The sequence below is a fragment of the Phalaenopsis equestris genome, unplaced genomic scaffold (assembly GCF_001263595.1).
Source record: "Phalaenopsis equestris unplaced genomic scaffold, ASM126359v1 Scaffold000504, whole genome shotgun sequence".
Lineage (NCBI taxonomy): Eukaryota > Viridiplantae > Streptophyta > Magnoliopsida > Asparagales > Orchidaceae > Phalaenopsis > Phalaenopsis equestris.
This window is the reverse complement of record NW_018164944.1, coordinates 327,171-341,700: the sequence shown is the minus strand read 5'-3', so window position 1 is coordinate 341,700 and position 14,530 is coordinate 327,171. Positions and strand designations below refer to the sequence as shown.

At 37.6% G+C, this 14,530-nt stretch overlaps 1 protein-coding gene across 1 annotated transcript; it reads right to left on the bottom strand.

The window, feature by feature from the left end:
• Nucleotides 1-2,475: 2,475 nt before the first annotated feature.
• LOC110028214 (probable transcriptional regulator SLK3) lies at nucleotides 2,476-9,342 on the bottom strand (the record flags this gene model as incomplete). The annotated part of the gene is made up of 9 exons (XM_020729967.1): nucleotides 2,476-3,532; nucleotides 4,894-4,963; nucleotides 5,191-5,284; nucleotides 5,647-5,747; nucleotides 7,015-7,083; nucleotides 7,168-7,382; nucleotides 7,892-7,940; nucleotides 8,132-8,263; nucleotides 8,371-9,342. Coding segments are annotated over 9 exons (2,529 nt in total), but the record flags the coding sequence as incomplete, so codon positions are not given.
• Nucleotides 9,343-14,530: the final 5,188 nt, after the last annotated feature.

Genomic DNA, 14,530 nt, shown 5'->3' with positions numbered 1-14,530 from the left:
ATCAACCAGACAGTTTAACAAGCAGGTTCATGACAACTGCTCAACTAGACAATTTGACAATGTACTCTGCTCGTGATATCTCAGCCAAGAGCTTAGATAGTCAGCTCGACTCATCGATTCAACCGACCAAGTCATTGGGTTAGCATAAGAGGTTATTTGCATCAAACCTTGTGATGATGTATCCCAGGCAGAGTGTTTGATCTCATTATTATATCAAAGACTGATAGGAAAACAAGTGTCATCAAGCACACCTACGTAACTTTGATCCATAGTTATATATTTAGTATGATATGTTTTTTGTTTCTTGTATACCGATGTACGCACTTTACCTCTAGCATGCTCAAACTATTAAATAGGTGGTCACTATAAAGCATAGATGAGGGAGAGAGAAGGAGAAATAAAAAATCCTAGAGTAAAGGAACTTGTGGAGATTACATGGTCTAGCATCTTCAACCATTCCATTCACATCAATAAAATCCTAAGACTATCTCTCTCTCTCTCTCTCTCTCTCTCAATATCTATACAGTTCTTCCCCTCTCACACAGCTCTTTTTTTAGGTAGTATGTGGTCACAAATAATTTAAGATATGATATTTTTGAAGATGTGATGAGCATGCAACATATCACAAACTAGAACCGAAGTTGTTCACGGAGCAAAACCATGTAACATGGATCATTCCATCAACAAAGTGTATATAATAGAATTTTCTTTACAGCATATGAATGAGTTGAATGTGCAAATAACTATAATGATTATGAAAGATTTAAAACAAGCAATGCGAGAAGCATCATGTGCCCAAACACCATCTGATTCTGTGAAATCAGCGTTACAAAAAAGAAAAAACCCAAATGTCAGGATATAAAGAACTTTGCAATCAACTATGGCAGACAAGGATGATAGACACTACCCAGATATTACAAATTCCTCTTCGTTTGAATTTGAAAGATAGAAGAGGCAAGCAGTTGCTAGAAAAAGACACCCATTAGAAAATGATTCGTAGTGCAATAGCACATGATCCATGCAAGTGCACGTGTCCATCCAATAGTATACAGATTTAAATTATGAGATTTTGATCTCATAGAGAGTTAGGTCAATTCCTTAATTAGATCAAGTGCTAACCTTAAGCTTTAAGTTTTATTCAATAAGATCAACTTCAAACAGGGTTTTACTAGTCCTAAAATACTAAAACACAACTTTTTTTACTGCTTTTTGATTTTGTTAAAAAACTTCCGTTGAATTAGTGATGTGCTATGACCTTAAATTTATCCAAAATTTTTTCTAATTTGATTAACAATCAAGAACAAAAACTCTCTTCTCATGTATTAAGAAATGTGGTGGTTTTATATTACAATTTAGTGTTAACTCATGCAAAAATCACAGAGAATCCAGAGAATCCATACTTATCAATTGATTGCACTCCTCTAATAATAATATTACTATTCTACCAAAAGTCATGTGCATTAACTTAATATTTCCATTAGTTTTCTTACAAAATATGTTGGTCCCAGCTGACTTTAATAATCAAGTGGCCAGGTCGAGACAAAAAGAAGTTCAAAAAATTAACACATCAACACTTACCACATAAAGCTTCAAAAATTTAACTTGGATAACTGAAATTCACAACTTAAACACTGATCCAAAGGAAATCAACTTCATTACATATTATGTTTGCAAACCACATGTGGAAAGAATTCAAATCTAAGCAAAAGTATAAAGAAAAGAAAGAAAAGTGACAACCAGAGTATCTTGTGAAGAAATATGCTTGCTTCATGTACATATTCTTCGAAATGCTCATCTGCAATTCCCTCTGTTGCATTCTCTACACTCTTCAACCTCCTACCACACTCCAACACTCACTCCACAAACACTATGTGACACTCTCTAAACTCTAAACCACTCTCATGACTCCTTTGCTCCTTGCTTATGTATAACCATTTCTGTCGGGTCATTTATGTCTTGACTGTATGTTTATGGCGACTAGGTGCTAGATATGGCATTGCAATGCTAAATTTTTTATGCTATAGCTCAGAGCTTTCTATCTTATGATCTTTCAATTTGGCGTTGATTCTGTTACGACACTTAGAATGAACGCACTGAGGCAATTGATGATGGCATTGTATCTAGCTATGGGTCCAAGGTTTTGTGCTCTTTATCTTTGGTTTTTTCTCCCATCTTTAATGGTGTTGTCTTACCTTGGGCGGCTACAAGCCCAAATCATTTTTTCTCACATTCTCCATATGAGAATTTTCTTCATGCTGAAGTAAAATTCAATTTTGGTCAAATTGGATTAAGAAAAACAAACAACCAAATTAGAGGAAAAAAAAAAAAAGGAACCAAGCACCCAATTGAGCACGAGCTCATCAGCCATCTTCGTATGAAACATTAAACCAAATCTTTAAACTATTGTTAAAGACCGAATTGCTTTCAACATTCAACAGCAAAATGCACGAAGCTCTTCGATAAGAAACAAAAAGCTGCCACTCTATACCCAACATATTTCATTTCATAAGTTCAATTAGGAGACAAACATCCAACCTCAAATTACAGCACAAACACTACATATAATAAATCAAAGATGCACATTTACTGACCAGCGTTTATGCAAAAGCTAAGAATACATTTAAGGGCAAGCTCACAAGTATAATAAGCCAACATCTCAGAATCTTTCTCAATAAGTAAATTATCTATAGACCATAAGGACAAGCTCACCACGGAAACCCACCTTTAGAGAACTCTCTTAATATGTCAGGTTCCAAATCACCAAGATTCATGTTTTCCAGTGCATCCAGTTTTGCATTATAGTTACTGTTACTGATGCAGCAGTTATTACTCTTGGAAGGAGGCTTAGAAGTGTCGCTTGTAGTGGGAATCGCTCCCTTGACATCACTGGATGTTTGACCAGTGCTAATTTCTGATCCAATCCTACCTGATCCCGTGCTCTTGTTTGCTGCGACAGAACCGGAACAACCAAGCACGTCAGCTGCGACATTACCGTTTACAACAGGTGCATTTATGGATGGCTGTGGAGTTCCTTTGTTCATCATTTCTTGCAGAAGCTGCTGAATCACATGTTGCTGTAAATGTTGATTTGCTTGGGATGGAGTCTGGGTTCTGTTGATCTGAGAAAGATTTGCTGGCAACGCTTGTTGTTGCTGGCTATTAATTGGCAAGCCCTGAAAGCTTTGTCCTGCTGTACCTGAAGGACCATTGCCTTGAAATGGTATAGACTGTGCTTGGGTAAGGACAGCAAATGAGGCATCGGAGCGCAGATGATTCTGGTCTAGATTTGCAGAGTTTCTAGACAAATATTGGTAGCTATTCAATGGCAAAGCAACCTGGGAAGCATTGTTCAAGAAGCGGGTGGTTGGGCGAGTATTTGCTAAATGGCTGGTGAGCCCAGGTTGCCCAGCAATGAGTTTATCCTTGCTCTGCTCAATGGGGAGGTTCTGAGTAGCTGCAGCCATTTGCTCTGCCTCGTTCATGTTCTGGGCCTGGAGCTTAGATGCAGCGTGAGAAAAGTTCTTCAGGCTATCTGAGAATGAAATTCTATCATGATTACTGATGCAATGAGATCATCACAAAATGACAATTATTAGGAAAATATAATATCTGAAAAGGAAATATAGCTTTAAGTTTCCCTAAATCATTCCTAATTAGGACAGCATTAATAAGTTTACTGTGCATAAATAATTTGCATAATCACACAATTTCAGTTCTCAGTAGTTCCCTTAACCATTTCATTAATTCATTCTATCCATCTAGGTGATGGTGATGCATCTTCTAAGCTCATGCACGTTTGTCTTATTGTCAAAGGTGCTAATCATAATATCTACTATAATCATTTCTCAAGCTAATCTTCACAGTTCACCATACAATTATCTCAACATTCCCCCTTCAAACTCAAGCAAGCTACCAAAAATTTTAAGGCCTAATAGTTAAGTCATATAATACATTAAATCTAATTATTGTAACAAAATTTCATTTTAGATCTTCATGACATCCTCTTCTGAAGGTACTCACGATGCATTCTATTTTAATTATATCTACTTTCAACTCTAAAAGTTGTCATTCATCAATGTAACAATCTTCCATTTGATAGCAACCAAGACAGTCAACAATACTAAGCATGATTATCACTGGACCTACCAGCAACATCAAATTACAATTATAAATTTGATATCCCCTATAATTACATATTATGTTAACTTCTAACATAGTTATTTACAAATAACATAAACATTGGCATACCTTCGCGTAAGAATGTCTAAAACAATTAACCAAAAATATAAATAAATCAATAAAAGAAAACTTAATGTCATCTTTGAAGTGATTAAGGTATGACTGAAAAATATTCTAAAATCCAAATATGGAGAGATACAAATCGGATAATGATAAAAAAAAAATAAAAGAAAAAACTCATCATCAACATTAAGTGCTAAATATGAAGACAACGGTATTGATTTCAACTGAAAAAAAACTAAAGGATATAAACACCCTTTCGAGTCCTGAAGCTTTAATGGTTGAGAAAATTACACGAATATAAACGTAAAGATTAGTATACATAAACAATGGACGGAATATTATCTGGTGCTTGAGAATGCAGCAGCAGAAGCAACAATTAAGAAGGATGCAAATATACCTTCTTGGAGGGAGACAATTGAGTTATTGAAAAAATACAATAGGAAAAAACATAAAGCCTTGAAAGATATAGCACGGTCAATCTTATTGAAACTTCTACTAAATGCCAAGATATATCCACATGGATATCTCTTTTCTTCTAAAAGTATAAACATCTCCATGCACGGGAAGCTCGAGAAGCATGAAGAGGCATAGAAATAACAACAAAATATCACCCAGCTAAATCCTGCGTACATCTGAAAATAACGACCATACCTATGGGCCCCATCTTGTGTGCTTGGCTGAAATTAATCAAGTCTTTCATGCTGTTCACAACCTCGGATATCTGTGGATTTCAAAGGAAATATATCAAAATCATGTCCAAATAACATAAAATATCAATTGGCAGTCATAATCTTCACTAATGATATATATGTTCATAAACTCAAATTTTATTGATGGCATTTCTTCTCATCAAAAGTCTTTCCTAAACTATTTTCCAGTGAATTATCATTGGGAAACATAGATTTGAGCAAAAGAAAGAAAAGTTGATGGCCGAAGCACCAGACATACCTGCAAACATCTAACATATCTTTTGGAAAAGCCAAGATCATTTAGTGACTGAAGTTCTAAATTTCTTGCAAGTTGCCGGCCTGCTGCCGCAAACCTGAAAAAATAAAAAAAAAGAAGCACCCTCATGTACGTTAGTCAACCATATTTAACCGTGAATTTGCTAAAAAAAAAGTCATTTTGAAATGTAAATTTTGAATTAAATTTTAAAATTTGCAACTTTATTGTAATAGTTAGCTGCATCTGCTCCGATATATTTGCAATAAACATAATTTCAATAGTAAGATTTCGGGCTGAAATTCAATGATATTCTATATGTTAAAATAATACCATAGAAACGGATGTCAAGAAAAAATAGCAAAATAAAGAAAACTAAAAATTTTAAGTATTGCAAGTCTGTGAAGCTATAACTTGGATTGCTTAATCAACAGAGACAAAGAAATGTAATGGTTCACTCACATGTTGCAGCTAGCCTGCAGATCTTGAGCAGAAAGCCCAGAAGTTCCAGTTTCATTTATAGCAGCTTGATATTTTTGCGCAACGTGCAGTAACTGGTTTACCTGTGAGGATAGTATAGCGTGCATTTAGATTACTCGGATTATTTATGTCAAGATCCAGCAAGCTTAAGGTAATCTGAAACATGCCATCTGAAGTAAAGCCCTAGTGTAACACTAACACACAATTAAACTTGCTAACAGAACAAATCAATCATTTCGTTTTAGTGTCATCTCATAAGAATATAATGATTATTTGGGAGTAAGATGCCACAAAGCAGAACAAAGGCTTAAAAGCAAGAGTTTTTGACAAAGAAAATGTACAAAGAAACACTAATAAAAGGATTAGAATTTTTCTGGAATTCACGCAACGGTCTTGTTTATTGACATTAGTAAAAAATGTAGAAATAAGCATGAAAACAAAGTACAAAAACTAAATATAGGATAAAAAATGAAAACCAAACGTATTGAGAACAAAAATCCCCGATTCATCAGAAAACCATGCAAATAATCAATAAAATAAAATTGTATTCCATAAGGCTTACTTTGATATACAGAGGATATCAGAAAATTCACCAATAATGGTGCTGAGGTAACAATGATAAAAGCATGAAGAGGGGGGAAGGGGCAAAATAATCAATGAAAGGCAACTTGTCTAACAGTTGTGATTAAAAAATTCATAGACAAATTAATACAGCATGCAACACCCACATAAGTTAAGGGAGAGCAAAAGTTCATAAATTTGAAGTAAAAAATAATTAAAGACGATAATGATTCTCTTAAGACTATCGTAGATTCATTTAACGATTTCCTAAATGTCACTACCCATGCTGTACAATTTTTTAAATCATATGCCTTAAAACAGAAACAAATATATAAACCAGAATCACGAATTCATACCAACCAACTCTAAATTTTGTTAAGAAAGATTCTTATTCAACCGAACTGATAAAACATGAAAACAACATTTCCTAGAGGCATAATGAAAGTGCAAAAAAAATTATATAGGCCTTGCATCAATAAGTAAACTAACATTCAATTTACAAGGATTGACAGATGCTAACCAACTGAATCAGAAAAAGAAACTTCTTGCTGAAAATTGTTGGATACACAAATAAGAGAAAAAAAAACTTTATAATAAAATAGAGCTTACACCAGCATGAAACAACGAATTAAAAAAAATACATAAATAATGAAATCTTTCATAATCACTCTAAATGTCGTGAAGGACAAAAAAAGGGAAAAAAACAATAACCAGTTAAGCTTGCTATCATGTTCAAATAAAAAATTTGATACCCTAAGAGCATACACAAATAGATGGCATTTCACATACTTGATGTGCCATCATTCTCCGAGGGAAAAGTTCTTCATGGCGACGAGCACAGAACTCCCAACACAAGATCTGAATCACAAGACAAATGGAGAATCATACAAAATAGGAAAAAATTCTGTGGAAAACTTGGAAGCATAGCAGCATGATGAAAACCTTCAAATCATGAGTGAAAATTATTCGTAGTTGGCCTTCACGCACAACACGTATTTGCTCATAAACACTCTCTTGAACTGCTTTTTCATACTCCAAAACCATCAATCCAGATGGAAGCCGGAATTCACGAGGCATCTCAAGATATAAAAGCTCATCAATAACCCCATGATCAAATTTGATTTGATTGAGCCTAGGAAGCACTTCATAAGTGGCCTCTGCCTCCATACAAAAAATATATTGAATAAAAAGCATGTACAAACACAAGTTTAATTGCATAAAAGCTTAATAGCAAACAAAGGACTGGATACAAACTTAATAAAAGTACTATTATTGCTTTCAAGGAGATGCAGATGAGCGCTAGAATATTACGCTGGTTCATTTTAGCTAGAAAAAAAAAAAAGGTAACACACCATTCGTTAAATTTTGACTTTTTCTGCTTCTTTTCCTCTTCATTTCAGGTTTCCTTATCTATTATCCTTTAATCCAAATTCACTTCGTTTATGTTTCAACTAGTAAGCAATTTCCTCCACATCTTTTGAAAATATTAACCAGGATAGAAAGATTTTTCTTTAGTTTCAAGTAATACTTTTTTCTTCAAACTAGTTGAGGAAAGTGTGCAATCTGTCTGATGGAAAATATTCCACGGGTAAACAAATATTAACTCATTAAAGCAACGTATTTCCGAAAGCACGAGGAGAATTAAAACAGATCTGAACATACTAACCAAAGCCTTTTCCAGTTTTAGAACCACATATACCACATTGCCATGCATCCTGCACAAGCAGATAAATTTGAGGCATGAAATTAGACAAAATGACAGTAATGTCGACATTACAAATTAAAAAATATCAAAAATATTGTGAGCATGAAATCTTTTAATATAAAAATTTGAACAAAATAGAGACCTGGAAATGCATAACATTAGCCATAATACATCACAATGGATGACAAAGCAATAACTAACCATAGAGGCTTGAGGAAAGGTGCCCAAGGCATGATTGCCAACACCATTATACAATGACAAACACCATCTTTTCTTTGCTTTGGGTGCAAAGTATTCCACAACAAATTTTCTCCAGTAAGTAATCGAATTGTCCTGCGGTAACCCCCGAAAAAGAAAAAACAGAAATTAGGCAAAACTGTATTGGGATTATTTAAAACCCCTATCTACAAAGATAATCATTATGAATGTTACGAACTCACAGCATGTCGATTACTTTGGTGGTACATATACTGCATAAGCCTCCGCGCACACAAACCACCGTCAGGGCGTCGTGCTGGAGACACCAACTGTACAGGAGTTGATCTTGTCTGCTGGTTTTGCTGGTGAACCTGAATTCGTTGCAATTGTGGCAGAGACTGCAAAATTTGTTGTTGCTGGTGCTGTTGTGCAGCCTGTGCTAATCTCTGCTGATGTAGCATGGCCTGAATTTGAGGGCTCTGTTGCCTCTGCAACATCTGTTGGATAACTTGCTGCTGATAAACATCTCCCTGCCTCATCTCCAACCGTGGTCTCTTCTCAGCAGGCAACATTCCAGCATCATGCATTATTGACTGGGATATGTTGCCGGAATTAGCTTGCTTTGCCAAATGTTCCTGCTGGGGACTTTGCTGAACAATAGAAGAACCATCCATGACAGAGGAACAAGAGATGTTGTTGGAAGAGAAGGATAGAGGCGATGCTGGAAGATGCGTATATGACTCATTGTTTATGCTGGAGCTTCTCTGCAATTGTGGCCCACCTGAAAGAGAGGAATTAGCATCTGTGACAAGAGAGCTTGCCCCCATACTAGGTCCAGATGAGTTTGCAGCACTATTGAGGGCTCTATGATTCATTTCAGCAGAAGCACCAGGCCCAAGCCCGGACATAACAGTCCCTGAGATGGAGCTCGCGGGTGCAGGGCTCTGCCCATCACCCAGGAAGAAGATGCAAGAGGCTGATGATGATGGTGAAGGACCGCCACCTCCAGCAACTCTTAAAGGGGGCGCCAAGGGAGAGGGGCTGGAAGCCAGCTGGTGGCTACGCTTAAAATACCCCTCTAGCGCCAGCCCTGCAGAGGAAGGCGGCCCTTCCTGATACCTTGCAGCCACCCAACCAAAACTAGGCCCGAAATCACTCTTATCAGCTGCACCAGGCACAACGAACTTATCCAGAGGTGAAAGAAGGAAACCCCTTCACAGATTATAAAACGCCCAAATCACCAAAGCCAATGTTTTTGCAGTACATAATTGGAGTTAAGATCCTGCAAAACCAGGTTTACATCAGATCTGCAAATTTCAAATTTTAGGTTTTGACTGAAACGATCTCGGCCCCAATGCACGAAGCACGAAAAGGAAGAAAGAAATTTCGCATAATCAAACCCTAATTACAAAAAAGTGACCAACTTCCAACTCTAATATAAAAAATAAGGCAAAATAACTGCACTCAGAACCCCTAATTCATCCTCACCGAAAGAACGAAAACAAAACACAGAAAATTCCGTCCAACATCTTTCAAGTGAATTTGAGCTGGCAGATCGAAGATTCAGAGGATAAAGAAAGATAGGGCTTACGACTTACAGATCAAAATAAGGCCAGTGGAGACGATCACGATACCAAACAGATAGAGCGGTATAACCAGCAGCACGCCGCTAAAGGCGGTATTTTTATCCCTATCTCACTCTCTCTTCTCCCGCGGCGATCATTTGCAGCAACTCAAGAGCTTGGGTTCGGGGGAGATGGGATTTATGCATCGCGGGAAGAATAGCAGTCTGAGAGCAGGTGACCGGCTGAAGCCGGTTTCCATCACTTGCGTGGCATCCGGCGATGCCGTCCGCAAGAGCGGCGGCGAGATCGACGTGGGAGTAAGCAAGCCTGTTGGGCGATGTTTGACACGTGGAGTGGATTGATTGGCAATAAGACGAGCTCGGAGACTGCGGGAGAGGGACTGGGCCTGTATCGAGTGTACGGGACCTTGCAGTAGTGCACGTGCGTGACTTGAGGGTGTTTTTTTCTCTTTTTAATTTTTATTTATTTTTTTTTTATTTTGAGAGCCGACGCAAAATATTAAACATAAATTAATTCCCTTGAGAAATTTGTTAGTTGGAGCCCGATTTCGCTCCCGCTCTCCCGACTCCCGCTTCCGATCACGCGAGTAGCTCCTCCTCCTGATCCCACGCACACGCAAGGTGAAGACACTTCGCCAATTTCGCGAATCGGCTCCTTTCCGCTCCCATCTCTCGCTCTGTCACGACATCTCTCGCCTCCACATTTTGCAAAACGATGCCTAATCGCGACACTTCCTTGTGCAACTGTTCCCGCACCAGGTTTCGAGATAAAAGACATCGCATTGGCTCTCATTCAGTTTATAGCACGACCCTTTTTGTGTTTTTCTTCGGGCTTCCTCGGGACAAAGGAAGAGAAGTGCAAGCAGTAGTTCCTTGCGGAAGAAGAAAGTAGAAGAAGAAAATTGTTCTCCCTTGGCTTCTTCTTGGTGGCTTGTGGCAGAATAAAAATTGGGTTTATTTCTCTTGTAAGTTTATCTTCTTGAGTGTCTCGGTGTAGAGAGAGGAAAAGAGAGAGCAACGAAGTGAGAGATCCCTTTTGTGAGTTGAGACGATCGACTGGTGTAAATTCCTCAAGTAGTAAAATTTTTTACAACTCCATGGCCGTAGGCAAATTGTCGAACCACCTAAATCTGTGTGTTTCGCTGTGTTACTGTTTTTCTGGTATGAATTTTCTTGTTCTATTTTTCATTTCGTCGTTGATTGTTTTACTAGAAATTCTAAGAAGATAATATGTAATTTTTATTCTTTTTATAATTAAATGGAGGGTATTTTGTCGTATTAAAATTTAAAATTATTTTGTTTAATAAATGGAGTTAGAATAAAAAGAATTTTAATATTATAAACATTACTTAGTGTTATTTACATTATTAGTTAGATGGAAACGAAGATATGTGATTATTTACATGAAAATCTAGAAAGGAGAAAACAAGGGAGACAAATTGATGATAAAACTTACAAATAGAAATGAGATTATAAGTTTTTTTGATTTTTATATAAAGATAGTATTGATATAAAGTAAAGAAATTCAAGTTGTTGTTGAAAACTTAAGGAGAAAATTTTACATTCGGACTTTGGGCGTAAATTTCCGACCGGAGTCCAGTGGCAACTTGCCACGTGACAAGTGGGTCCCACTATAATAAAATGATTAGGTAGGTTTTTTTATAAGGTGGGCCACACTTGCAACATGACATCCTCTCATTGGACTCCGAACGTAAATTATACGTCTGGAGTCTGAATGTAAAACTTTTGTCATCTTGAGGGTTGTAAGTTGTAAAACTTCAAAAATGATAGAAAATATTTGACATAATTAAATTAGCTTGTTTGGGAGACGTGAGCAACATTATCTCAATTTGGTGGAAGATAAGGTAGGAAACTTGGCATGTTTATAGTGCCCTACAAAAGCTTCTAAAGGATCCAAGTCTTTTGAATCATGAAATTCTCCTATGACCGTAATCTCCATGCATAAAGTGTATTGAAATTTGTTGATTGACTTTGAAAAAAAAAAAGAATTATAATCATTATCAAACTTTGATTAGAGTACTTTTTATGCAAATAAAAATGACGACAATTCTATCTTCCAACGATCAAAATTTGATCAAACAATATTATCTCTAATTAGAATGCAGGATCGACCCACTTCAATTTAAGAAAACCTCAATAAAATGAAATGGTTCGGCAGTTGCCACCATTATTACATTTTTTACCGAGAATGTGAATATACCATTTTAACAACTCAAGGTCATAAGTTTAAATGAGGTGAATGACAGAATTCTAATATCGATGTTGGAAGAAATACTTTTAAAATGATTGATCATTCAAATTTAGGGTTTCCAAAAATTGAGATAGTATCTCATAAGTTTCTTAGTTGAATTGATCATCTCTTTGATAACAATGAGTGATTACAAATGACACATAGGTTGCATTGTCCTTTGCTCTAGAAAGAGACAAGTTTAGGACTTCAAATATATATAAAAATAAATATATGTGTGTGTATGTATACATATATATCTATGTATATATCTATGTATGTATCTATATGTTATATATATGTGAGTTATAAAATGAGCGTTCCCTTATCACCTTCCTCTGCATAAACAAAATGAGAAGCACACTTTCGAGCAATAGCAGTGGCCTTATCGACCACCTTATCTTGAATAATAATACTATGATCATAAATGGAGACAAGGTGTTTCGAGGCCATGCAGTAAGGGAGCGGGTCCTTGTGTCCTACAGGATTACCTGATCCAGAGGGATGCTTCTGTTGCCAGTGTTTGATGGCCACCTTTTCTCCGCCGTCTCTGTTCAGACCGCCTCTTCGATATCTGAGAGACACCACTACTTCTCAGTCAACCTTTGGGCTAGCATATGGGTAACTGTCATCTCAGTGGTGTACTGTGGGACCGAGAGATGATGGAAGTTAGCATTCCCATGGCGACATTCATACTCTTCAGAATAGACTTCAGCTTGTGAACCATACGCTCTACCAGCTTGGTTTGAATCCCCTCGGTGCCTGAATAAGAACCGACTAATAACTTCTTCTTCCAGTTCTTTATTTTATTTTCCACTCGCAGCAAATGGAGCTCCTTCCTCGCTAAAAACATGGTTAAGTCCTCTGACCGACTTTAAACGTGAAAAATGCTTAAAAAGGTCGATCTTCCATGCAATATTCTCCAACTGACAAAAGAGAATGAATGTCATTATTGCGGCTACGGAACTCGACAATACTTGTGTTAGAATAACCTCATTTGTATTAATGACACTCCGAAGCTCGTCACTCAGAGGTAACCGAAGGCCATTTTTGAACTGGTCTCGATAAAAGAGTAGATCCTTACCCAAAGATTTGTGGTTTGCGTCAAACTTTGCAACTTCCAAAGAGCGACACTCTTATGAAGAACGTATCTTCTCTGTAACTTATTTACCTCGTTCTCCTTCAAAAATGGAGGATCAACATCCTTGACAGAGACAAAGAGGGTAGGGGAATATTTTGGATCCATCTCAGGAAATAAGAAACGGTCAGCAAATGAAAGGCAAAGAAAGATCAAGAGCACGGAGAGTGAGAGACCAAAAGATGTAAAGTAAAAAAGAAGTGTTCCCTTTTCTCATTTATAAGGCGAGCACCCAAAATGAGGTGTCACATAAAATATCTTTGCGAATTAATTTAAGCATTGTTTTATTTTAAAAAAATATTATTATAGATCTAGAACAAAGTGTTTTATGAATGGGCTCTCTAAGGCTTCAATCGGGACATACCCCTTTTGAGTCAACCTTTGGAAGACCATCTGTTCGTTTAACTTAATTTGATCCAGCTGATCAGCCTTGTAAAAGAACTTGCCCAACTCAATCGACTTAAGAAGCGCTCTATGCTCGCGCAATGCCTTGGCCAATTTGCTCCGCAATGAGGCAACCTCCACCCTCAGGTTCGTCACCTCAAAGTCTGTGGAAGTCAAGGGTGATGATGGCTTCTACACTAGGTTTGTAGCCAATTCTCTAGCCGCTACCTCCGAAGAGTCAACCAACAACGCCAAGGGCCCGGTCCGTTCCGCTCGATGCTCCATGGCTCCAGGGGAAGGTTGTCGCGAGTCTATCCACCCTTGTTTAGAGTTGGTAACGGGCAAAGGGTCAAATGACTGCTGCCCCTTCGAGGTAATGGCCGACAGAAGCCCTGCATATTCATCCTGCAAATTGTCCATCATGGCTAGGGTGTACTTCGCAGCATCCTTCAACCACCCACCATCCTAACGATCCTCTGTCCCGAACGATTCATTTGTATTGAAATTATAAAAAAAAAAGTTTTTTTTTTAGAACTGTCAATGGACCAAAGAAGGTCTCACATACCCATAAATGTGTCCATGGAGAAAGGGCTTCTCTCCCTCTTGCGCTGAGGTGTCCCCGCCTTCCTGCAGTAGTGGTTAAGAAAGGATGATGATCCTTGCTTCATCCTAATCCCTTCCACTCGACACCTTCAAAAAATAGAGCCTACTGGCGTGTAGTGCTTACATCCAGACCAGGCTCACGGACCATGACATCCTTACGAGGGACTTTCTGCTTCTGACCTAGGATCCCTAGACGAATCGACCTAATCCGCCAACACAGCTTCGAAATCCGTCCACCTCTCCCTCTTAATCTTTTCTTTTTTGCAGGCTTTGAGGCCTGATAGCCCACTTTGGCTAGAATTTTAGGGTCCACAATGATCCGATCTGAATTATCAGCCATAGCGCAGCTCAGTTGTCTAGGAGAAAATCACGACATTGGACGCCATGCCAAGTCCACGACTCTATTTATAGAGTGTGTTGTGCACAAAATCCAGATGGGAAGCT